At 54.1% G+C, this 26,350-nt stretch overlaps 1 protein-coding gene across 1 annotated transcript in view; it reads left to right on the forward strand.

The window, feature by feature from the left end:
* The window catches only part of KCND3 (potassium voltage-gated channel subfamily D member 3), a 204,240-nt gene extending 179,896 nt beyond the window's left edge, over positions 1-24,344 (forward strand). Inside the window, exons 2-7 of the mRNA XM_008704078.2 lie at positions 13,792-13,954; positions 19,815-19,916; positions 20,275-20,364; positions 21,942-21,998; positions 23,141-23,388; positions 24,082-24,344. Coding sequence (XP_008702300.2) covers positions 13,792-13,954; positions 19,815-19,916; positions 20,275-20,364; positions 21,942-21,998; positions 23,141-23,388; positions 24,082-24,283 — 862 coding nt within the window. The 3' untranslated portion in view covers positions 24,284-24,344. The remainder of the gene's footprint in view (positions 1-13,791; positions 13,955-19,814; positions 19,917-20,274; positions 20,365-21,941; positions 21,999-23,140; positions 23,389-24,081) is intronic.
* The last annotated feature ends 2,006 nt before the right edge of the window (positions 24,345-26,350 follow it).

A 26,350-nucleotide genomic window follows, 5' to 3' on the forward strand; every position in this document is an offset into this window, starting at 1 on the left:
CTCCTCACCGTTTCCTGCCCCAGCCGCCTCGAGTGGGGTCAGGCAAGACAGAGCCCAGCCTGCAGCTCATTTCCACCTTCCAGAGCAAAAGAAACACTTCAAGGCTCAGCAGACCCAGAAGCGCTGAGCCGGGGGCTGGCCGTGTGTAAGATGCCAAAGGACTCTTCTGGGTGTTCCACAGCTCAGCAGAAACATGAACTTGGCCGCGGGCCCTGGAGCAGGATTTGAAGTGCCTGAGATGAGGTTAGAGGTGATAGCTAAGTGTCTTGGGGGACCCAGGGATTTAGTCCCGCTACAGGCTCAAGGGGAAGCCTGCCATAGAAGTGAAGACTGGATCTAGTCTGACATCGCAGCCGTCCCTCCGCACAGCCCGCGGCCTGTCCGTGTGGCGCCAGCGCTGAGGTGACACACAGGGGACAGAGCCCATCTTCACGACTGTAAGACGAGGTTCACAAGGCACCTGTGTTCTCCCACACCTGGGGCCTGCCGGGGACCAGAGCACAAGGCAGGCGTGGCACAGGGACCGCCAGCACAGACCAAAGGACATGGGGAGCCACAGTGTGACTTAGGAGCTCGGAGGAGGGCTGTCGCGCCGGCAGAGGGACAGCCAGACTCTGCGGCTCCCACGGCAGAACCGGGACTTACAGGGACAAGTTACAGGTAAACTGACAACGTGAGGAGTCCCACCGTGACCCAGATTGTTTCTTTCAGAAGGATGACTAAACTCTCGGGTATAGTTGCGTTACGACTCGTTATGCGTAGTTATATAATTATAACTAGTTTTATATGTGTGGATAACTATAGTTTACATACATGTGGTAACTATAAACCATATATACAACTAGTTATAACGAAGATCACCTCACAGTTTATAAAGAGCTTTTACAGACGTGACTTTCCTCACAATCCCGTGAGGGGGCTCGTTCTATGGCAGTCGCCATATGAGTAAACTGAGGAAGCTCGTGGTTGCCTGAGGTCTTAGCTGAGTAGGAAGAACAAGGACTGAAGCAAAGGTCTGTCTGCCTCCAAAGCCTGTGCAGGGGGGCAGGGGGGGTCCCCAGACGGTGGGGAAGGCCACCATGGGGAGGACTCCCGTGCCACCCTGAGACTCTGAGACAGTGGGGACGAAGAGCCATTCTGATGAGGCCTGCTGGAAGCGGGAGGACATCTCCCAGTCCGTAGAGGGTGGGGTGGGTGGGGGGGGGGGCGGGCAGCACGGGACAGTACAGGGTAGAGGGAAGGGGTCACTGGAGCCGATTCAGTTTACCCTCTGGGCAGTGTGGCTGTGCTGGGATGAGTGGGGACACCCGACGGCTACACATAGGATCCAGGGGCCACATCGCTTAACCCCTCAACGTGTTGGGGCCTGGGGCTGAGACTCCTGTCAGCCCTGCAGTGCTCGCGTCTTGCCCACTCCCCTCGGGCCTGTCACTGCTTCTGCCACCGTCCCAGCTGCAGCTACACGAGAACGAGACATGCTAGCAGAAGCCAGCACGATCTCCAGAGAAGGTCCCCAAGACTTTTTCTGCCTTACCACCTCGCCACCCCAGCTTCTGCTCCCAGCTCCCAGTCCCTCCGTGGACTTTGACCTCATTGCTCTGTCCCCTCCCCGTTGGTGGCGCCATCTGGTGTCTGACCCTGGCCACACCCCCACCTTGGTGATACAGACCTTCTGGGCCCTTCCTTCCCTCTCCCAGAATCCCGCCCACGCCTTCTACAATATGTGCCCGCTCTGGCACTCACCAAGGGCTTGTCATGGCCTGTCATGCTCCACTTCGTAGTTGAGGCAGCTCCTCTCTGCCCAGGGTGGCAGAAGGCCGAGAAGCTGCCCCAGGGAGAAGGACTGCTGTAAGGAACATATGGAGAGAGAGAAGCAGATGGTGCGGGCCTGCGGGACGAGGTCTCTGAGGGAGCACCGGGGCTGGACCAAACATGTGTGCTGTTCCTCCTGGCTCCTTCTTGTCAACCTCTCCTCCCGAGCGTGCGGAGGGGGTAAATGGGGACAAGTGTCCTGGGGGCTGAGGCTGGGGAGAATGGCTGAGCAGGGCCCAGTTTCCAGAAGAGCATGTCAGTCGAGATCGGGGCTGGGACTTCGGACACGCCAGTGTGACTAGTGGCCCCTGGGTGCCTCAGACCAGGGCCTGTGTGCCTTCTCCAGACCCAGGGCCGGGTCCAGTCAGGGATGGGGGCGTTTCACCATCTCCGGGGCCCCAGCCCTTCCACTTTTTCCTTCTGAAAGATGCGTGACCTTGCAGACCACCCTGGGAGTGAGCCCAGTCAGAGCACAGGGAATGCTGAGGGGGCGTATAGGAAGTATCCCCAGAAAGAGCCAAATCCCAGTTTTCGTTTGAATATTTTCCCATTGACAGGAGACCAGCAGTGAATATGATTACATCTCCTTTCCTGGTTTTTACACGAAGGTGGCTAGCGGGCTGGTTGGCACCGTTCCTGTCTAGTTACAACACTGGGTTGCTGTCTTCATTGCCGTCTGCTTATCCTCTCCATACTCGCCCATGCTGCTGTGTCTTTCCCGGGAGCCGTGAGAGCAAAAGGGATTGTGTCTGTACAGGAAGCAAGCTCCATGCAGCACTGGGACATGACTCCAGTGGTGGCCTCTCTTGATAACATGGCAGCTCCATGGTCTTTGCTGCCCTCCTGCCTGTCATGATACAGACAGACTTGGGGACAAGGTGACCCCATGAGGGTCTTCGAGGAGGAGACTGGGAAGTAGAGGTCTCCTCCAGAGGCTGAACCCATGAGGCATAAGCTGTTGATTTCAGTCATAATTAACCTCAGCATTTCATTTTTTCACTTCTGGAAACTCCATTTGGTTCTTTTCCACGTGCTCCCGATGATTTCCGATAGTGTCTTGTCGCCCGCTCGTCTTTGAGATTCCATCCTTTATTTCATAAAACCATTTCATACATAACTCTTCCGTGTCCGTCAGCTTCAGTGTCTGAAGTTCTTGGGGGCTGGGGGGAGGAGTACCTCCATCTATTATTGGTTTCTCTCTGTTGACCCTCATTCACGGTTGCTTGCTTCTTTACGATTTATTTTCTTAAGCAAACTCATATTTACGTGACCTTAATCTGTAGGAATCCTGAAGGCCAGGGTTAAGGGTGTTTTCCTCTGGACTGGACTTAAATCGGGTTTTCTCAGAAGCCAGGTAGCTTGACTGTCCTGGGAGCACTTTAGCCCCCGTGTGGGGCCTGGCTTCACATCTCCCAGTCCGTGAAGACCCTGAGAGCTCCTTCCCTGCTGTTGGCCCAAGGTTCAGGGTCTCGCGACAGGTCCCAGCGCACCAGCTGCTGTCGGCGCATGTGCTCAGAGCAACCGTGTTCTTCCTTCCGCTTACTGCTCCCTCCTCCCAGTCGTGATTCCCCCCCTGGGGTTTGTCCCGTGTTATCGTGTTATCGGGGGTAACATGGATTTCCCCTACTGCACGTGAACCCAACAATGCATCAGAAAGTAGATTTTCTTCCGGATTTAGATGTTTTGCAGCAGAAGGGTTCCCTGATGATGTCGTCTGCTAGAGTCAGCAGTTCCATCGCTAAATCTGTTTCTAGTTCACTCGCTCGTTCAACAAATATCCTGAGTGCACACCAGGTACCAGGCGTGGTTCTGCGTCCTGAGCGTGTGGCCTCTCCCCTCCTGGCGCTTGCGGTCTGATTCCAGAAGGAGCAGTCCCAGGGGTCCAGTCCGGTCCATGGGAGAAACACCAGAGTGGTCGCTTTGGTTCTTAGCCACTCTGAACTCTCGCCTCCCTACTATGCATCATGCCGCACGCCGGGCACCAGCGATGCAGAGACAGAGAGCCCTGTGCTCAGACCGCACTCACGGAAATGGGGAAATCAGCCATTTCCCGGGGTGTGTTTCTACACGGAGGAGTAAATGTTCTGATGGAGGTGGAAAGACAGAGGAATGAGTGATACTCTGTTTGAGGGAGGGGGGGAGGGAGGGCTGCTAAGGGAGGTGACATTTGAACAGCATCTGGAAAGATGAGTAGCTGTTGCCTGGGAAAGAGAGAGAATCCTTTCCAACAGAGGGAAGGGCCTGGCGAAAGGCTTGTGGTCACAGAGGAGCCCGTGGCACGTGGGAGCACAGGCAAGTTCAGGGAGCAGGAGTGTAGACAGCAGGCTGAAGGGACAGGTGGGAGCTCGGCTGCAGGTGCGCATGGAACTTGCCCGAGGGGCCCCCCTAGGTTACTCCCTTCTGCCCACCCTCACACTGAGCCCTGGACCAACCAAGTCTAGCAGGCTCTACTTCCTCAACACAGCCTCCGTGCCCCTCCTCCCCAGCCCCACTGCCCCTGCTCTGGCTCAGGCCTCCACCTTCCCTGCCAGGACAGGTTCGGTAGCCTCTTCGCTGCTTTCCCCTGCCTCTGCCGACATCACCATCCAGCCCATCCTCCACTGGGCGCTCAGGCGATCTTCCAAAGACAGACATTTGATCCCGTCCCTCCCCCACTTAGAATCCTTCACCAGGTCCCGCAGCTTTCAGGAGAAAGTTCAGAGTCCTCGGATTCACCCACAAGGACCTTCATGTGACCACTTCTCTGGCCTCGTCCCCCTTCCTGCGGCCAGTAATTTCTACTATTCCTTGGGCAAGCCCTACTGCCTCACAGCTCAAGAAGTCAGCCTGGGCCACCACCTCTGAGAGGTCCTCAGCCACCTCACCCCCCCCCCAAGCCTGATGGAGAGCCCCCTCCTTGCTCACACAGGAGCCAGGACATTCTTCGTGTAGCATTAGGACATTGAACCACCATTGTGACTCACTTGTCTGTCCCCACTGAGATCATAAGCTCAGGGGACATGCCTGTCTATTTAGCTTTGAATGCCCTGCACAAGCTAAGGGAGGGACACAGGGTTAACACCCAGCAGGCATTCGATGAATCGATCAACCCAGAGGGATGGGGGCGAAAACACGTGGGCCCTGCAGGTTTGGGTGTGTGTGGAGGAAACACAAGGCGCGGGCCGTCTGAAGTCCCATGAGGCTGATCTGGAACGCTGGCTTGGCCAAGCAGATGACCCCGCACGTGCTACTCAGCCTCTCCCAGCTGCAGTCTCCTCAAAAATGGGGCTAATGATACCTCGTAACGTTGTTAGGAAGATCGAATGGTGCATATTGATGTTAATAAAAATAGACTATTAGTGAATCGTTACTGCGATTGTTATTAGGTCCTCCTGCTCTGAGCCTCAGTTCTCCGCTCTGGGTCCACCGCCAGATGGGGTCTTCAGAGCAACCTAACCCATGGGTTCCAAATGCCAACCCAGCCTTTTGACTCCTGGCTCACCACTGGGGCCACTTTGCAGGTGAACCCAGGAGAGTGCCTGGCAGGGACACGACCAGAGACGTGGGTTGATTTTTTTAGGGGGATAAGGGGTGAGAGGAGAGAGCTATGTGGTAGAAAGGAAAAATGACATGAGGCTTTCATTTGATTTTGCAAGTCCCCCTCCTTGAGTATTGATAGCACAGGGCTAGAGTCACTTGCAGGGGTATGGCTAGGCTGCAGCCGTGAATGCAGTCAGCGCTGAAGGGCCCCCCTTGCTCTCTAACCAGACTTCCACCCGCCATGTGGGCTCCTCAGGGACCATGGCTTTGGGCTACAGGGACTAGCAGTTGTGTGTAAGGACTCTGGAATTTACGATACCTGGTTCTGCCACTGGCTAGCCAAGTGACCTTGGGCATATTACTTAACCACTCTGTGCTCCAGTTTCCTCATCAGGAAAATGGGCATAATAATTGCATCTATTTCTTAGGATTGCTGGAAGGAGCAAATGAGATCATGTATTTGCAGCACCTGATATGACATAGAGCTAAAAAAAAAAAAGAAAAGAAAAAAGGTACAGCAGTCCTGCTCCACGGGAGGGGATCTGGACATGAAAGGAGGCTGACCAGAGGTTTGTCAAAGGATGAACTCATCAGCCAGGCTGGTGTTTTAGTGTCCTCCAGGGCAGTCTGCCTTTGTCCTTTGCCCTGGACAAGGAGGTGACCACAGGGGTCTGAGTCCCTGGAACTCACCGTGGTGCCCAGCCCGCTCTGAGAAGGTGTCTCCCCACCCTGACCCCACTCATCACAGGGCAGCTTCCATCCCCCATCTGCATCCCCAATCCCAAGGGTTGGGAAGCAGAGGAGGAAGCCAAGTTCAGGGGCCTCCCAGTGCAGAAGGTGGGTGCAGGAGTGGGTGGAGACGCCCCGCCCTTGCGGAAACGCATCAAGGACAAGTCTCCTTGACCGAGCTCCCAGCAGCTGGGCCTGAATGGTCAATGTCTGGCCTCCAGGAAAGAAGGAACTCCCCGCCAGATGTGCGGCCTCACCCCTGCCTGAGAGGCAGCCGGAATCAGACCAGGGAGCTTGGCTCACACTTATCTCTCAGCACCTGGAGGAGGAAGTGAAGGCAGCAATTAATTGTACAAGGCGGGTGGTTTGTGCAGCTTAAGTTCAGATAAAAAGTTTAATTATCCCTAAACCCTAATACAAATTAATTAGCCTTCTATATTAGGAGGGTAAGCTTCCCTGCTCTTGCCACAGCCCAGACACTGCCGAGGACGTGCTAGGGGAGACGGGTGGACAGAGAGGCACCCAGTGCCCGAGCCCTCCCTCTCCCACCCTGGGCCAGGGGCAGAGAGCTGCCTCACGTTGGCCCCAGGTGAGGTCTGGGTGTGAGTCCTAAGTCTGGGGTGAGCACCATAGCTCCTCTGTCCCTGGGAGTCCCCTCCAGGAGGGGCTTTCTTGTCCCTTTCTCTCCTCCACTCTCAGAGCCCGGAGGAGGGGTGGGGGAAGGGAGGCCTTATTTGCATGAGAAAAGGAAGACAAAAAGGAAATAAGGCTAAGGCTTGAATTTTTTTTTCTAGGCCATGACATTTTCTTTTTTTCTTTTCTCACCCCTTTCTTTCCTCAAAATTCCACATAGAAAATAGGCCATCGATGCCATTAGGACTTAGAACATCACTGTCAGCTTCTGCACCTCAGAACTCCTGCCCAGGTGGGACCCAGGAGGCCCTGGGGCCAAGGCCGCGGCCCATCCCCGTTATTGCGGTCGGTCGGTCGTAATTAGCTGCTCTTTAGTGAGTGTTTACTGTGTAACAAGCATGTAGTCTTTGCAACAACATTGCAAGGTATGTTTTATTCATTAACTCGCACATTCTACCAACATTTATTAAAGTTTGAACAGGGGAAGGACATGCTTGGGTTTGCATTGTAAGAGTGTGGTTCTTAGGGAATTTAAAGGCAACAAGAGTGGAAGTGAGAAGTGGGGGGAGGAGGCTTTCGCTGACACCCAGTTTAGAAGCCCCGGTGGTCTGGGCCCTGGATTTGTTGAATAAACATCAGTAAGGTTCTTCCTATGTGCCCGAATTGAGCATTTTCCAAATCGGACCTCACTAATCCCTCACAACAACCCTGTGAAGTGTAGATACTGTTATTGCATCAGTCCCAGGAGCCGTGGTCAGAGACGTTAAGTGACTCAAAGTCGCCCAGCTAACAAGTGGCAGAGCCAGGATTTGCCTCGGAGTCCACACTCTTAACCGCTACGCGGGACCACTGCCACTGAGGCAGCAAAGGCAGAGAAATGGGTGAGCTCTGGCTGACTCCCCAGAGCCCTTCCCCAGGACCATCCTGGCCCCATCCCCCCACTCCCCCCAAGGAGCTGGATGTGAAGGACAGAGCAGGACACTGGGAACAGACCGACCTGGGCTTTAACCCAGCCAGTTCTGCCTTGAGGACCTGAAACACTTCACTGTCCTCTCTGGACATGGGCTCCACATCCCTAAGGATGGGGTTACTGTGAGACCCACGGATGCAGATAAAGTTCCCCACACAGGCTCCCCTACATTATTCCCATCTGCTCCTCCATTCCCCGTCCCCCTCTCTTCAGGACAAACGTTCCTAGTCCTTTGATTGTTTCCCCTATGAGAGGACTTCCAGACAGTTCACCATCCCAACCTCCCTTCTCTGGACGTGATCTGGTTAATCAATGTCTTATAAGCTATATAATGCCCAGACCTCCACAGAGCAGCCTAGAAGTGGTCTGTCCCAAAGGGCAAGTACAGGCACCTACTCCCTCTTTCTGGGCACTGTGCTCCCATCAGTCCAACCTACGGTGACACTAGCAGCTGTATTATGCTGGTGGCTGTGTGGAAGTTAAATTTCCCTGGTGATTTTTAACACGGATGGCTTTTAAGCTGGTTTGTCCCATCAGCTATACAAGTCATTGATTATTTGAATCAAAATGCTGGTGTTGTCATTCATCTTTGTTAAAATTAACCTGGCTGGTTTCACCCGTGATTACAACCTGTTAAAATCCTTTTGACTCCGAAAGACCTCAATTCATAGCAGTGCTGTCATTTAGAGATTTGAAGAGCTTGCTTAAAAATAATCAGCAGCAGACAGGGAAAGGCAGACAGCGTGTGATTTCGCTTAAATGTGGAATCTCAAAGACAAAACAAACGAACAAACAAAACACAACAGAAACAGACTCATAGATAAAGGAAGCAAACTGTTGATGACCAGAGTAACGGATGAACTAGGTGGGCTAGATGAAGGGGATTAAGAGGTACAGACTTCCGGTTATGAAATAAGTCACGGGGATGTAATGTGCAGCACAGAGAATAATAGTCAATATCATCATAACTTTGTACGTGTCAGATGGCCACCCCACTCATCACGGGAATCATTGCGTAATGGACAAAAGTATCGAATCTCTATGATGCATGCCTGAAACGTATAGGCTAGTATATGTCAGCTATACCGCAATAAAGGAAATTAACTTTAAAAATAATGATAATCAGCAGTCCCCTGATCAACACCATCACCGCCGTCCTCGTTATCATGGGATCCGAGTGGAAGAAGGTTAAAACAGAAACGGTAATTGGTTGGCACGCAGAGTCCAAAGAAGGACCGAAGAGCTAAGCCACAGGGAAGGCGACCATAAAGCTGGCCCTCGGAATTAGGGCAGCAACTCAGACTCCATCAGACTCCCTTTTCCACTTCTCACCTCTTTCTCCGTGTCAGCCTGCTCCCTCTCGGACCACAGCCTGGTGTCCTCCCGTGGCAGAAAGCGTGGCTGCCAACAGCTCCAGAGCTGTACTGGTTCCAGCGTCAGCCCTCTGTGATGACACTGATCTCGTCTCAAAGGTAACACTCCAGGGGCGGGAAGGCGTTGCCAGTATGAGTAGCCAGCCGGAGAAATGCAAATCAAAACCACAGTGAGATACCACTTCCCACCCACCGCGACGGCTAGAATCAAAAGACAAATAGTAACAAGTGTCGGTGAACATATGGAGGAAGTGGAGCCCTAATTTAGTGCTGGTGGGAATGCAAAGTGGTGCAGCCGCTTTAGAAAACACTTTGACAGTCCCCTGCACTGTTAGACACGCAGTCACCACGTGACTCCTGGAGAAAGGAAAAAATCCTTCCACACAAAAACGCGTACACGAATCTTCAGAGCAGAATTCATTCGTAACAGCCCCGGAGCGGAAACAACCCAAATGTCCATCAGATGATGGGTGAAAGAGCAAACTGTGGGACATCCGCACAATGGGCTATTATTCAGCAGTAAGAAGGGTTGAAATAGTGGCCCCGCGACAACGGGGATGAAGGTCGAAGCCTTAGCACATCACGCTGAGTGAAAGAAGGCAGACACAGAAGGCCGTGTATTGTAGGATTCCATCGATACGAAATGTCCGAAAGAAGGAAATCTGTAGAGACAGACAGTAGTTCCGCGGTGGCCTAGGGCTGAGCGGTGAAAGGGGTGGGATGATCCCCCACTGCTTAGTGGGGGTGGGGTTTTTTGTGGGGGGGAGGTGATGAAAATGTTCTAAAATTAGACTGTCGTGTGGGTAGCACGACACGGGAAATACACTAAAAAATATTGAATTGTGGGTGCCTGGGTGGCTCAGTCTGTTAAGCGTCTGCCTCGACTCAGGTCATGATCCCAGGGTTCTGGGATCGAGCCCCGCATCGGGCTCCCTGCTCAGTGGGGAGTCAGCTTCTCCGTCTCCTCTGCCCCTCCTCCCTACTTGTGCATGTGCTTTCTCTCTCAAATAAATAAAGAAAATCTTTAAAAAATATATTGACTTGTATGATTTAAATGGATGAATTGTATGATCTATAAGTTATATGTCAGTCAAGCTGTTAACCAATGAATCCAGGAGAGGGGCTCATGGCCCAGCGGGAGTCGGAGGCCTCGTTCTGGACTTGTTAACCATGCCTGGTGGGAGCAGGGGCAGAGGGGGAGCTTTGTAAGAATACGGCAGCTCCTCGGGAAACAGTTTATGTCGTAACGGTGGGGAGGGCACAGATCCTAGATGGGCAGACCATTAGCAGACAAAACAAGAGGTGCCCACCGCACTGGTTATTTATAGAGAATTTACATTTACCCAGAGACCGCATTAAGTGCCTCTTCTGAATCATCTCATTAATTATTCCAACAACCCTGTAAGTTAGGTATATAAAACCTACTTTATATTGGTAGAGGCCATGCTTAAATAACTTTCCCAAGGTCACTTAACCAGTAAGTAATGTGGGGCCGGGGATCAACCTGGGACCTGTCTCCAGTCTCCTCTCTCAATCATTAGGCCATGCTGCCTCCCTCTGGCTTTACATAAGTTGCTGAGAAATTCTGGAACACACCACTGGAGACGGAACTTTCCATCCATTCTTTATTTCATTTACTTATTCACCCTTTCACTAGAGGAGACCCTTCTACCGTGAAAGCCGGGAACTTCCTTCGCCGGCATAGGACCGCTTGTTGGTCATCTTTGGAAAGTGCCAGAAGACTGGAGGTGTCTGTTCAGCCCCTCCTGACCGCACTGCCATCCACACCCATTCCTCCAGCTTGTCAAGGGTACCAAGAACTGGGACAAGAACGCCCCTTGCGAAGATCACGGCGCTGCAGTCCCTCGGTCCACCAGCCAGCAAACCCTCCCAAAACAAGAGATAAGACTCACTTGGCAAGACGCGTGCCTCGTGAGCAGTACGGCTTATCTTCCCAGTGTTCGCAAGCTGTCCACTTAATACCTGCTCTCTTCTGCCAGCCTTCGGATGGCAGAATCGATGGGTGCCAAGCCTGTTGGTTGGTGGCTTCTCAGGCTTCCTTTCCCTCGTCTTCAAAAATATCAACACAGCGGTTTTTGGCCTCCAGTCTCTCGGTGTTTCTGCACCGCGCCACGGTTTCTGCGACGATGGGCGATGTTCTACAACTCCATCTGTGCACCCCTCCTGTCTCCTGGGGCGGGATCCAGGTGCGCCTGTGCGGTGCCTCCGCCAAAGACAGCTGCGCACTCGCCCGCTCTCCCCTCTCCTCCCCGGAGCTCCGCATCCTTTCCCCCCACATTTGTCGCAGCCTCTCCAAGATAAAGCCTGTTCTTCTGGGTGCAGAAGGCAGAGAGCGCACGGGAGTGGAGTTGCCCTGCTTTCGCTCTATCGTCTGTCACCAGCAGACCATCTGTGCCAGCAGCGGGCACGGCTCTACTCCTCCCTCTTTCTTCCACCTTTCTGTGTCCTTAGCATTTCTCACCAGCCTCCATCACCCCAAAATGTAGCCTTTTTGACACTGTGCTTCCATACACCTGCCACGCTTCAGTTCCACCCGTGGCCGTGAGCTTGATGTCCACCTTTCAGTCACATACCCGAAAATCCCAGCTAACATCATTCGCCTCTGGGGGCAGCCCCCTTCCTTCGTCATCGGGATTAGCTGAACGCAGGACGATCCGCTGTGTTTTTAGAGTGGATTCCCAGCCACGGAGACCACGGTTTCCGGGACGCCTGGACCAAAGCCATGGTGTGTATGTTTATGCGACTGCACGTGTGACAAGGGGATCGTGGTCCAGGTTGCTCGTTCTCGCTGCCCTTGACAGACAAGGAGGCCGAGGCCCAAAGCCACATTCCCTCAAGGTCATGCAGTGATTTGAGGGTGAGCTGGCCAGGGCTTGAACCCAGGTCGCCTGAGTCCGGAAGCCAGGTTCTCAACCACACCGCTGGAGGGCCCTCCTGAGCAGCACGGCCGAGGTGAGCCTCGGGTCAGTGTTCCCAGAAAGAGTGGCCTCAGGCTTTCGTGTCCGTGGTGTGACAGGGACAGCTTGAAGCCCAGCGTCCGCAAAAGAGGAGCCTAATTCACGGGGTGTCGAGAGGCTTAAATGAGGTCACTCATTCACTCTCCAAATATGTGTCAGCGGCTGACGTATCATCCACAGAGCCCTTAGGTGCTTAGGAGGGGAGGACGTCACACTCCTGAAAAGATCTGCCCTGTCCCCTTCCCCTTCTCCTTTGCGTCCTCAGGACACCTGGGTCCCCTCAGGTCAAGGGACTCTGGGCCTCGCTATTCGGTGGCAGCAAATCCTGGTCCTCCTCCAGCTGCTTCTGCTCCAAACACTCAAAGGGCCAGGGGAAGGGGGGAGATGGTGTTTCTGGCTTTGGCCAAAGGAGTCATCACAGCTCTTTGCCTAATAAAGCCTTTAATTTATCTCAACAAAGAAGAGGCTAAACGCTTAACTACTGTGGAGAGTACCTTATTGATTGGAGGAGAGAGGCTCTGGCCTGCCTGCCCAGGGCTGAGCCCAAGCCAGGCCCAGCTGGTCCCCAGGGGGCGGCTGCCAGGGTGTGAAGTACTTCGGAGAGTTTCTCAGAGCTCCGAGAGCAACGGCGCTGTCCCAAAGTGGCTGCGTGGCTTAGGGGGCTGAGTTTTGGAGCTCACGGCTGCCCTCTGAGATGGTGTGGTTGGTAGAAAAGAGATGAAAGCAAGAGGAATGGGTTTTAATCCCAGCCTCTCCCCCAGCGTGGGCAGTCCCCCTGCCTGGGAGCTTCACTTCCCGCATCTGCACAGTGGGGCTGAGGACACAAAGTTCCCAGGGTCCGTGGAGCTTGTGGGAGGTAAGCGTGCAGAAGGCCTTTGGGCATTGGAAGTCTCCACGTGAACAGAGGGTGGGTTTATTGTTTGTTATTTTTATGAACATAAATGAGAGTGTGCCGCTTTCCTTCCCAGTACTCATCCGTGGCTGCTGGTTGCATTTGGCAGAAAATCCACACTCCGTGGGGCGGCCTCCGCCTCCTTTTGTAGCTACCCTCCGCCCCCGCCCCCCCACTGGTGGGCCTGCAGTCCTTCCCAGAGCCCCCCCACTCCCTCCTCCCTCAGGGCCTCTGCCTTTCTGTTCCTTCCGCCTGGCACGCTCTTGCCCACGTGTGTCGCATGGCCGGACCCTTGAGCTTTAGATCTCAGCTGAAATGTCAGCTCCTCAGAGAGGCTGTTCCTGGCCACGCTGCCCCCGCCTGGCACAGCACCTGTCTCTCTTCTCTTCATGGAAATAATGACACGTCGGTGTGTTCCCTTGTTTATGGTCTTCCCCTTGTAGGTGATCGCCTCTGGGAACACAGGAATCTTTTCTGTTCACTCCCAGGTCAGAGTAGGCACGTAGTAGGCACTTCAAACAACTGTTGAATGAAGGGATGGATGGATGGACAGGCGGATGGATGGATGGATAGATGGATGGATGGACGGATGGATGCATGGATGGACGGACGGATGGATGCATGGATGGACGGACGGATGGACGGACGGATGGATGGATGGATGGATAGATGCATGGATGGATGGATGGATGCATGGATGGACGGATGGACGGATAGATGGACGGATGGATGGATGGATGGATGGATGGACGGATGGACGGACGGATGGATGGATGGATGGATAGGTGAGTGATGGGTAGGGAAGCCTGGCTTGTTTCCTCAGTGACCTCTCTTCCTCATACTTGTTTCTCTCTCTCTCTCTCTCTCTCTCTCTCTCTCTCTCAGATATGGAGATATGGTGCCCAAGACAATTGCAGGGAAGATTTTTGGCTCCATCTGCTCCCTGAGTGGCGTCCTGGTCATCGCCCTGCCGGTCCCTGTGATCGTTTCCAACTTCAGCCGGATTTACCACCAGAATCAGAGAGCTGATAAACGCAGGGCACAAAAGGTAAGCCTCAGCCTGGGGGGCTCAGTCAGGGGCCCAGCCCTCTGCTTTGGGCCTTGGGCTGCGGTCACAGTCAGGTCGCCAGGCCTGGACTTCCGGGGCGGATCCCTGCCCAGACGGCCTCTGGCTTTGGAAGGTAAGGCAGCTTCATGTCCCTTCTTACCGACCAGTGTCCTGCATTCCAGCTCCAAGCCCCGGTCAGCTGCAAAGTGCAACAAGCCCTCAATCATCCAGAAACTGACTGTCTCCCTCCCGGATGTTCTGTGCAATTTCCTTGAGCCCTGGCTTCCCCTTCAAGACCTCAGCCGCCAACACTCAGGGCCCCGGCCCCCTCCCTGTCCCTGCCAGGAGCTGACTGGGGCACGTAATTGCTCTCCGATCCCCTCTGCTAGCTGACACACAACACGCAGACTGAACAGAAATTTGCTGAGGAGAAAAGCGAAAGCTCTGAGAGGAGAACGTTCTGAGGCCGCTGAGTTCCAGAACAAACGTCACGACGGGCTTCGGTCACCTCGGGGTGTCTGGGGTTCAGGCACCGAACTGCGGTTGGTGACCAGGAGAATAGCCATTGGTCCTGAGGAAAGTTCGCGGCGATGTCCAGTAATCACTGCTTAAGAAGGCCGGGCGGCGCATGCCCGCATTCGCCCGCGGAACGAGGAAGCCTGTCTGAGGGCTGTGGTGCGTTCTCAGGGCATCTGGCTAGTGAGGGTTCTTGGGTCCTGACTTTTGCCAGCTTCCTTCCAGGAAAAGGGAGGACCACGGGGGCCGTTTGCCATTTCTCTTCTGATCTGGGCTGAAATAAGTACCCTTCGGCAGCCGCTCAACGTCCAGGGGGTACGGTCAGAGCCTTTCTGGGTACAGTGGGCAGGGGAGACCTTGTTGAGAGGGTCACTTATGAGGGCTTATTGTATTCTTTCTTTCGTTCATTTATTCCAGAAACATTTCCTGCACCCGCGCTGTGTCAGGCCCTGTGTGCAGCTCGTGGCTTCCTCCCCCCACGATCCCTGCTGCTGGCCTCCCAGTCCCAGGGCTAACACCAAGGGACAGGGCTTCCTTGACTTATCAGAGGAATCCAGAATTTCAGCACATATCTGTCTATGCTGTCTGAAACAAAGTCACAATGTTCATGAAACTTAGCTCTGAAGCGTATGGTGATTTACATAGAATAATACTTAATAATATAGGTTATGCAATTATATAATGAATCCAGTCGGTTCCCACTTCCGACATAGCCCCTTTTGTGTGCCCTTGTGGTCGCCCCCTCAGCCTGTGCTGAGATACCTTTTGACTTGTCTTGACCTGGCTCTGTAAGGTTGCCAGCCGCCTTAGATCGATCTTCTGGCTCTGTGCTGTCCTCTCCCTCCCCCCCCACCTCCCGCACCCATTTCCTACCTCTTCGTCCACGGTCCAGGCCTCCCCACCCCACCCTCTACTAGCCACCCAGAAATAGAAGTCTTATCTCATTCCCTGTTCGAGTCAGCTGGCAAATGTGGACAACATCTAAATTCATTATGCTGGCCTCAAGAAAGGGCCAGGGGTCCTAGAGGGCCACTCCCCAGGAGCAAGGCTGACGTAGATGTTTGGTTCAGCGGGTGAGGGTCAAAGGAATCCCCAGCTCACACACCAGCCTACTGCTGGGCTTGAAACTGTTCCTGCAGCTGCCCTTCCCTCTGTGCCCGCACCCTGACCTACCCACCTCTCAGGGCATCGCATCCCCTGCTGTTTCACCCCTGCAAAGAACGGAACAGTGGTCATTTCCACTGGGACTTTACAGAGCTCATCCTGTGTGATTACAGTGCAGAAGGGATCAGACTTGGCGTGTCCCTCCTTCTAGCTGCTAAAGCTGACACTCCCTCCCTTCTGCCTCCCCCCCCCACCCTCTTCCCTCTCCCTTTGAAATCCAAGTAAATATTTACCGTGTTTTCACCTCCCCTGGATACTGTCTCTCCTCAAGGTTGCTGGCTCTGTCTCTTTCACCTTGGGCTTCTTGTGAGAGGCAAAAAAAAAAAAAAGAAAAAGAAAAAGAATATGAGACCACTGCCTGCTTCCAGCGCTGGGTCTGTAACCGGGAAACAGGGAAGGCAGGTACAGGAGACTTGGGGGGGGCGGGTTGGAGAGATGGGACAGGGAGGGGGTCAGGGAAGCTAATAGCTCTCAGTCCAGACCACACACTCGGGAGCTAGACAGCCGCAAAGTTATGCTCCAGCCCACCGGCATCCGCTGTAAAGGGAAGGCTTAAAAAGTTGTCATCCTTTCCCGTCACGACTGGCTTGCTTGGGGTTGTTACCAAAAACGAACTCCATGACTATTTGCTTCAGAGACTAGGTTCTCGAAGCCAAGTGAATTGAAGATTTGAAGATCAACTAAGGAGGTCTAGCAGCGGACAGAGAGAAGGGAACATCTGGAGTGGGTTTGGGGGGGTTTTAGTGATTTTTATTGAGCTAGGTTCTCGAAGCCAAGTGAATTGAAGATTTGAAGATCAACTAAGGAGGTCTAGCAGCGGACAGAGAGAAGGGAACATCTGGAGTGGGTTTGGGGGGGTTTTAGTGATTTTTATTGAGCTAAGATTCACATGGAAGTTATAAGATTATCACCACCAGGGTTCGGATGTTGATACGATCCGCGAATCCCATTCAGACTTCCCCAGTCTGACGTGTCCTCGTGTGAGGGAGTGTGCGAGTGTGAAGTGTGATACCATGTGGGTTCATGCCTCCAATGCCTCGGTCAAGGTGCTGAACCGTTCCAGCACCGGAAGGATTCCTCCCACCCTACCTCTATCCCTTCCCTAACCCCCGGCAACCATTTACCTGTCCTCCATTTATTCAATGTTTTCATTTCAAAAATGCTACATAAATGGATTCGTGCAGTAGGTAACCTTTGGAGGTTTTTTGGCGGGGGGGCGGTTTGTTTTTTTCCATTTCACATAATTCCTGGAGATGTATCCAAGTTGTCTGTATCAATAGTCCATTCTTTTTTCCCGCTGGGCAGTATCGCATGACGTGGATGTATCATGTGCCATGGACTAGAAGAACCACATTTTTGGTTATTAGAAGTAAAGCTGCTGAGAACATTCATGAACAGGTTTTTGCGAGAACGTAACTTTTCATTTCTCTGGGGTGAATGCCCGAGGGTACAATGGGCCGTGCTCTCCTGTGGCTTTTCCACGTCTCCTTCTTTCTCCTTCTTCTGCCTCTCCCGGGGTAAGAGATGTCAATACTCGTGGCCCAGACCGCACCTGGAACTGTACCCAGAGTGGAAGCATCCTCCTTCCAGACCTCCCCGTCAACCCTGGAATCTCCATCCTTCCTGAAGCTGCAACTTCCTGGGCCTTGTTCTTCCGGTTTAGAAAGTTGCCTGGCAGGCCTTGAAATTCAGGGAGAGGGCTGTTGCGGAGGCAGCATTTGGCCTGAAGGTAGGGAGGCCTGAGTGGAAGCCCCCCTTCCCCCCGCCAGCCCGCTGCCTTACCCTGGAGAAGTTACTTCCCCTCATATCCTCCATTTTGTTGTCTTCAGAATCGCCTAGATGATGACCACATTCTCTTTGAACCTCTCACATTGCGCTCATGGCCAGTGGGGGAGGGAGAAGCTAACGAGTCCCCACAGGGATGAGCCTGTGACCAGGGCCTTATTAATGGACTTCTGTCCAACCGGGAAGGACCGTCCTCCTTCCTGGGTCCTCAGCAGCCTGGCTTGCACCTGCTCCGTGCACAGCCCCGTGTCAGACGCCGAAGATAAAAAAAAGCGTAAGCCAGACTCCGACTCTCAGGAGCTCAAAGTCAAACGAGAAATCCTCCCCAAATTTCATGTGCTGGGTATGGTTCTGTAAATACATTGCAAACCTCTTTATCCTGTGTGGGAAATGATTAAACAGTGTTGGGCATATGATATGACAATCTGTTGCTTTAATAGAGCCCAGGGTAAGATAAGATTAAAAGAAGTGCCACAAAGGAGAACAGGAGAATCTTTCATCTCTAGAAAGTAATGAAGACAGACCCCAGATACGAGAAAGGTCTGGCTCTAAGTGGTGCAATCAAATTATATAAGGGCTGTAACGAGCTTGACACAATTGGATTTCCATATGCAGCTCTCCACACCGGGTCATCACCCAAGGCAATAACAGCCACATCCTCAGATGATGAGCTCCGTGCTTGAATGTAGACACGTCGCGGAGGGGAGGCCTGGCGCCGTCCTGGGCCTGGGATGGAAGTTCTTGGCTCAGAGAGAAGAGGGCTGACAGGGCTTCCTGGCCATCCTTTCCCTGCTGGATTCCCCTTTCCGCTCTCACCATCTAGAGAAGCCCTCTTCCTCTGATTCACAGACAGAGCTGGGCCCAAGCCCTGGCCTCTTCCCCGTATTCTGAAGCCAGGAAAGGGAGTCGAGCTGTCCCTGTGGGGCCACGCAGGGCACAGGAAACAAGAGATCTACTGTGTTCTTTGCGCTTCCGTTGACAGCCTAAATCTGACTCCCTGGCCCCTTTTTAGCACATGAAGCAGCCCAGCAGGACCCTGGGAAGGGGCACTTGCCCGTGCTGGGGAGAGGTAGGCAAGAAATGGGAATTGCCACAATTTCCCAAGGCCTCCTGCCCCGCTCAGAGTCCATGGCCAAGTCACCGCGGACTTTCACAGAGGGAGAGAAGGGACTCCTCTGCCCCAGGACGGATCCGTGAGTCCCTGTGGACTCTTCTGCTTCCCACGAGGACCTAGCACTGGCTCTACGTCTCCAGGAGCCCAGACTCTGGCTGCATTTTTGTAAACCAGCAGGAAGCCCTTTCCCCGTCCCTTCTCCCTCTTTCCTAAAGCCTCTTTCCTCTTGGGCCTCAGTCCGCGGTTGTGCTGCCATCACAGTGACACTGATTATGGCTATTAGGAAGGAGAGGAGCAGCCAATGTGCGTGCGGTGGGTCCAGCCTCCCCCCTGCTTCGGCAAGCGAGACAGGTGCGCTTGCCATGAGACACCGTGCCACCCTCCTGCAGGGGAATCTGCTCCGGGCTTCCCAGGCTGGGGCCGGGGAAGTTTCCAGTCGTCCTAGTTAAAGCCAGAGTGGTGTGTAAAAATGTGTTCCATCCTCCCCTGTCTCATGCACACAGTGGGCTGTGCATCGCACACGCGTGCACCTGCTCTCGTTCCCACAGACACGTGTGGCAAACACAGACGCGTGTTGGCCCCTCCATGCACGCATCCACTCCCCAAAACAGACATGAGATTTTAAAGACACGTATTGATCTAAAAATTACTAGGCAATGGGGATACACCCATGAACAAAACGAAAACTCCTGCTGTCACGGAATTTACATTCGGGGAGGCAGTAGCAAGGTAAAAGCAGAAACCATATACTCCCTGAGTAATGAGTGCGAAGGGCAAAACAGGGAGGAAGTGAAGACGTGTTAAAGGGCACAGATGCACACTCCTTGCTTTTCTCCTAATTAACTGATGTTTGGGTGCCTGCTGGATACACGGGGCAGCACCGGGCCCTAGGGGAGCGTTGGGAGAGCTCCAACACATGCCCCTTCTTGGAGCTGGCAGTCCAGAGATGAGAAATAGTCCAGTGCGATACCGAGTCGGTAAAGGTCATGAAGCTTTTGGGAGGAGGGCGGGCTTTGATGCGTGGTATTTCTGCTGCCGGATTGCACCACGGCTGGAGAGGTGAGTGGAGACCCCCAGGAACTCTGCCCAGGACCAGGCTGCACCGAGCGGGTGTGCAGAGTCTCAGAGCCAGTGCCAGGGTCCGCACACAGAGAGCCGTGTCCTTCGTCAGGCGTCACCTGGGAACACGGCCGCGCTGGGACGGCTTGCTGTCGTTGGCTTTGCCAGGCTCGCGGTCTGGTCTTTCAGGCTCGCTCACTCTTTTTTCTTTGCCGATCGCAGAAGGCCCGCCTTGCCAGGATCCGCGTGGCCAAGACAGGCAGCTCCAATGCTTACCTGCACAGCAAGCGCAACGGACTCCTCACGGAGGCACTGGAGCTGATGGTAGGCGCCCGCAGGGCCTGGACTGGGCGGAGGGGAGGGGGACGGGCTTCTTTTCTCTTTCCAGGGGCACCACTACCCCCAAAGCCCCAATGTGAACCCTAAGAAGGACAGGCTTCCAGACCTTCTCCAGGGTGCACCCCTCCACGGACCTCTCCCATAGGATTATCAGCACGACCCCTGACCCAGGCGGAGAGCCAGGGCTCCCAGCCCCAAAGCTAGCCTGTTCTCTGGGGAGCCTGAAATTTGGTTCGTCCCGATTTTTCTGGTGCCCTCCCGCCTCCTGTGGAGAAATGAAGGACACGGAGAAGACGGGAGGAGCCCACAGCGTGAGCCTCAGCCTCTCTTCTTTTCCGGCTAGGGCACGCCGGAGGAGGAGAACATGGGCAAGAGCACCTCCCTCATTGAGAGCCAGCACCACCATCTGCTGCACTGCCTGGAGAAAACCACTGTGAGTCCCAGCCCGCTGCGCTCCTTCCCATCCCCGCCCCCCTCCACCTTTCCAAGGGCCGCTGCTCAGGGAGCAGGAACTCTGCGCCCACGCCCTCGTCCTGGGCCCAGGCTGCACGAGTCAGAGTCTGTCCCCTTCATATCCAAAAAGCAATGATGAGGTCTCTGTCAACCCTTGGGAGGAAGACCCCAAGGGGGGGGGGGGGCGCAGTCTCCAGGGTAGGAGGCCTGCTGCATCCTGCAGCAGATAGAAGGCCATCACCCCCAGCCTTTCTGCCCACCCCTACATGGTCCCGAGAGCCCGTTTTCGTGGTGACTGAGAGCTAAGGGCTCTGCCTCTCGGTTTCTCAGTCCGGATGGGCATCACTCTTCAAAACTCAAGCTGAATTTATCCTAGATTGCTACAGGGCAGTGGAGGAGGGCATCAGTTTTTGTCCTGTCCCAGGGGCTAGGCTGATGCAATGTGTGGGGCCCTTTTGCTCCCTCCATCGCTCCTTAGAGTGAATGAAGGAGGCGGTGCCTCTATTTCTCTAGCCAGGGATTGTATTGTCTCCCTCTTAGTCACCCTGTAGGGCCCAGGGAGTTCAGATTCTGCAAGACTGTTAAAATAGAGCCGTGGTTTAGGACACTGTAGCTGGAATGTGGCATGTTGCCTGTGCCCCACAAACAGACTGAAAGGAAGGGCAGTGGGGCCAACCCTGGACCCTTGGCAAAAAGTTCAAGGAACAGCAGGGAAGTGGAGACGTCAGGATGGACAAGCCCAAGAGACAAAGTGCAACCTTTCCCTGTGCCTTCTAGGCCCGCCCTCCCCAGAGAGCCCACGGTCAGGGCTCAGCACAGTAGGGAAGGAGCTTTCTACTTTTGAATGTCCCATATCCCGGCCTCTAGATGCAGGGGGACTAGATGTCAGATGACTCTTACCATGAGCCCAGTGCAGATACTGTGAATGGCGGTTGAACCCAAAGAGGGCTTCCAAAGCGGGAAAGTACTCCGAGAACCCTAGTTTCCAGGATTTATCAGCTATGTCTTACCATCAAGAACTACATATGTGTATCTAGAACTTCTCTCAAAGACTCAGAGCTTGCCAACGGGATAGGCCTGGACCCAACTGCCCTTTCCAAGTTGCATGTGCTGGGTGGAATGTGTCAACTGAAAGGATATGGGTAAAAATGTTTGGGTTTGAGGGGCTGGAATGTTGGCATTGAAGAACGGAGACTTTGGGGATGGAGGGACGGAATGCTGGCACTGAAGGGGTGGAATGCTGAATCTGCGGGAGCGAATGTCGGATTGTGGGGTCGCGGGCGGGAAGGGCTGGGGTGAAAGAGATGGAATGCTGGACTTCAGGGGAGGAATGTTGGGCTAGAAGCAGCAGGATGTGGGGATGGGAGGAATGAACGCGGGGTTTGAGCAGGGTCGTGTTGGAGCCAAGGGAGAGAGAATGCCGGGAGCAAGGGCTGGAATGTTGGACTCCCGGGTGGAATGCTGGGCTGGGGGGACTGGATGTCAGAACTGAGCTTGGGAATGCTGGAATGTACAATCAATGGTGTTTTTATCTTCTGCTGGCACGTTGTCCCGCAGGGGTTGTCTTATCTTGTGGATGATCCCCTGTTATCTGTACGAACTTCTACCATCAAGGTATCAGTTTTTTAAATTCAATTGCTCTTTTTCTCTCTGATTCTTCTGAGTCTGTGGATTCTCCTCTTTTTACCCCCTGGTCTGGTTCTCTGCATGTGCTGTCGATTCTTCTGGGGCTTTTCCTACCTCTACTGCCACCCCCAGCAGCAGCTCAGGCTGTTGGGGGTTCTTGCTGCACTACCCGACTGCTTGTCTGCTTCCCTCCTTTGACCTCCTTTGACCTCCAAGGGCTTGGAGAGGGTGGCAGAACGTGGCAGCCAAGTCGGTCCCCTGTGAGTGTCCCTGGGCCCCTTCCCCAGCTCTGCAGGGACTCCTGGTCCTGGCTGCCAGGGCTGGTCTCTCTCTGTACTCTCCTCCCATGCAACTTCTCTCCAGACTGGCGGCCTCAGCCAGACCGTTAACGCCATAGATTTTGAGTCACCTTGACCAAACAGCTCCCCCCCCCCCGTTATCCTGGGTTCAGCAGCAGAAGGCTGTTAGCATTCCTTCCCACGCTCACAAGTGACTTAGGGAATCCCGTGCCTCCAGATACATTAAGGATCCACACATCCCATAATCAGGTGGGGGGGGGGACACAATAATGAAAAGAAATCATAACCCGGACAGTCTGACCCCATAGGCCTTCAAGAGCAAAGCTCTCCCAATTCCATGAATAATCCAGTGCCTTCAAAAGCTTCCATCTCACATGTACTCAGGATTCATAAGGATCTTACCCATTAAATCCAACCCAGTAGTCAAGACTGCTTAGCGTTCCCACTCCCCAGGGTCAGCGACTCCTTACCTGCCACCCCCGAGAGATCCTGGGCAAACCCTGCAGAGTCAGTCAAGTCGGCTTCTAGCTCTGAGGAAGCCACTAGATCCCTCCAGGCCCTCTGGATCCCGTCAGCTCAAAGCCCATCGTGATCTCACGGCCGCAGTCCCCACCCTTCCACCTCAAGGCCAGGGCTGCCAATAGGAACCTTCTTCTTTCTGCCTTTGATGCCTGTGGGACATCGCCCCTCCCGAACGCTTAACCGTGCTCCAGGCACCTGGGAGCCCTCCTCTCAAGGCCCAGACAGAGGCAGGCAGCCCCCCGGCGCCTGGGGGCTCATCCCCCTCCTTCCCATCCCCTTTCCTACTTCTTCTCCTTCTGCTTCCCACAGAACCACGAGTTCGTTGATGAGCAGATGTTTGAGCAGAACTGCATGGAAAGCTCGATGCAGAACTACCCGTCCACAAGAAGCCCCTCACTGTCCAGTCACCCGGGCCTCACCACCACCTGCTGCTCCCGGCGTAGTAAGAAGAGCACGCACTTGCCCAACTCCAGCCTGCCGGCCACGCGCCTGCGCAGCATGCAGGAACTCAGCACGATCCACATCCAGGGCAGCGAGCAGCCCTCCCTCACCACCAGGTGGGCGCTCCATCCCCCTCAGTCCCCGAGGCTCCGGTCTCGCCCGTCCCAGAAGGGAACGGCCTCGGCCTTCGCAGAGCCTCCTAGCCCTCCATCCCTTGATGTAATACAGGAGCCCCTCCACCTGCCTTACCCTTGCAAGTTAACCCAAAGGCCCTTCGTTTGCTGGGGAGGGCGCTATAGCAGGCTTAGGCCCAATGTGAGGTTAGAGACCAGAAACGATAACTGGGAAACCAAAAAAAAAAAACAAGCAAAGCGAAACACCTACCCCAGTGCAAAGAATGGATCGTTCTCCCAGGGAAACAATGTTCACGGTTGTGTTAGACGCGGCTTATCCCAGGCTGACTCTGAACCACAGGCTGACGTTTTCCCTCCCTTTTCGGCCACTTCCCACTGCCTCCAGTGAGTTGCAAGGAACTCAGGGAAAACAATAGCCAAATGCCACAAAGGATAGGTAAACGGTCTGTGGGAGGGAGAAAAACGAATACTCTGAATTCCAGAGCCCAGTATACGTGATCATTGTTAGAAATAATAATTAGACTGGATAGTGACAGACTGATTACCAAGAGCAGAGACAGAGGAACGCCGGAGCTTCTTCCTCCTCATTACCGTGAGCTAGACGTGTGGGGGTCAAGGACACTCGGGGACATTAGCAGGAAGCACAGTCACCAACTCACTCTTTTTTTATCCCAGTCGCTCCAGCCTTAACTTGAAAGCAGACGACGGACTGAGACCAAACTGCAAAACATCCCAGATCACCACAGCCATCATCAGCATCCCTACCCCCCCAGCGCTCACCCCAGAGGGGGAAAGTCGGCCACCCCCTGCCACCCCCGGCCCCAACACGAACATTCCTTCCATAGCCAGCAATGTCGTCAAGGTCTCCGCCTTGTAAAACCGCTGGACAGAGGGCCAGTGCGGGGAATGGGAGCAAAGGGGGCTGGCATGTGGGTGGGTGGCCGCTGGGACCACTCCCTCCCCCGCTTCCCCACTCGTTCTGCCTGCCCCCTTGCACCCCTAGCACTGAAACTTGTGCCTGGAAGGAAAAGGAGGCGGCAAAGGGGCCCCTGAGGTTCACCGCTGCTGGCGCGGACCAGACGTGGCCCTGTGCTACTTACTGCATCTCGCTGGGGCCGGAGGAAGGGAGGGGGTGGGGGACGGGATGGCAGGGGGGGTGGCGTAGAGGCTGTGTGCCAGGACAGGGCCTGGAGGGGGGAGCCTCAGACCCAATAACAGTCGTTTCTGGAGACCCGAGTGAGGAAAATACAAGACCGAGAGCAGCACAGAGGCCGAGCTGTCACATGCAAAACAGGAAGAAAATATAACACTGTGTATTTAAGCACCTTTTTCAAGGCTCTTAATGGATAATATTTATTCATGGGAAAAGGTGGAAAACAAAACACCAACGGATTTTTGTGAAATATTTTTCTCCATGGACCCAATACCTTTGAACCAAAACAATGCATTTTGTGAGGGTGTTTGTTTTTGTTTTTTTTTTTTTCCTCCTTTTATAGCAGAAGCTTTTAGGCTCAGAAGTCAGTTATTGCTGAGTTCTCTCTCCATTCCCCCAGGTGGGTGAGGTCAACTGAGCCTGGGCCCCCATTGCCCAGCTGACCTGCACAGAGCTACCAACCGACCACACAGCAACATTTACCCTCCATCTGTCCTTTGTCTCTGTACCTCTCTGCTCACCCCCTGGCTGTTTTTCTCTGTGTCCAGCCATCTGTCTCTACGTGGACCCCAGTGATCCTGAGACGTTAGTAAAGCCTTCTCCGCTACCGAGCCCCTGCAGACTCATGCCTGGGAAGTTCCAGCTGTGTGAACGCAGCTGTGGAAGAGAAAAGAAGCCCAAACGGGAGAGTTTAGGGTTGAGGGAAGTCCACTTGATAGAACAAAGTGCTTCCCTTGCGGCTGGAACCAGTGGTCTTTGCCGTTTCCATTTCTGGGGGAAAAAAGGGAATGGCCAGATTTTCCCCACTGGGATCTTGACACAGGAAACAGCCAATACCTAGGAGACACCGTCGAGTCTGGCATGTGCCAGTGAGGAGAGAACAGAAGAGCCCAGGGCTCCCAGCTGTAGTCGGCCCCTGGAGCGCCTCGCTATGTACCCTTCTTTCAGGACCCACCATAAAGCCCGCCCAGAATCCTGCCACGAGGCCCCAGAAGCACTTGCCAGCAGAAAGGGCAGGCTCTGACTTACCTTATGACGGAGGCAGCTCCCAGCCCGAGGCTGCAGAAGATTAAGCCTGTGTGCTTCAGGAAGGATGCTCAGAAGTGTGAAAGCAAGTAAGCGGTTCTAGATGATTCTTGCCTGGCCTGAAAAGTGTTTGAGGTCTGAAGGGTCTTCAGGCCTGATGTCCCCGAAGGTGACTGAAGTGGGGGCGAAGCCTAATCACTTCCGTGCAAGTGAGGTGATGTTACTTCTGGAGAACCTGTTCAAGTGGCTTGCACCCTGGTGGGACTGGGAAAGCATTTCTGGACTCCTCCTACCATTTTTCACTGCTTAGAGGAGGGCAGGTGGGCCTCACGGTTAGTGACAAACCCTTCCCACTCTCCCCAGCTGCAGGCTCTCTAGTCTGGGCTCTGAGATCCAGAAGACCCTTATCCATTCTCCGGGTTAGTGATTGGCAGTGTCACTGTGGGCCAAGGACCTCTCTGCCCACCACAACTACCTAGACAAGTTTCACTAGTCGGGAACCTACGAAACACCTTCTGTGGGCTTCCCTAGGACCCCAGCTCCGCTGACCCCGTGGAAGGGGAAGGTCAACGGGTTCTGAGGTGGCCTCTGAGCAGAAAGTGGCCAGAAGGGCAGAGCAGAGGGAGCCTTCTACCTTTATCTCATGCTATCCTCGCCGACCACTAACTGAGTCCTTTCTCTGGGGCTGGCCTCCAGGATTTCCCCCTGATGAGGGGGAAACCACCCCATGAGAATGGGGTAGTTTGGGCCTTCTGAGCTTGAAGT

The sequence above is a fragment of the Ursus maritimus genome, unplaced genomic scaffold, assembly GCF_017311325.1.
Source record: "Ursus maritimus isolate PB19 unplaced genomic scaffold, ASM1731132v1 scaffold_12, whole genome shotgun sequence".
NCBI classification, from domain to species: domain Eukaryota; kingdom Metazoa; phylum Chordata; class Mammalia; order Carnivora; family Ursidae; genus Ursus; species Ursus maritimus.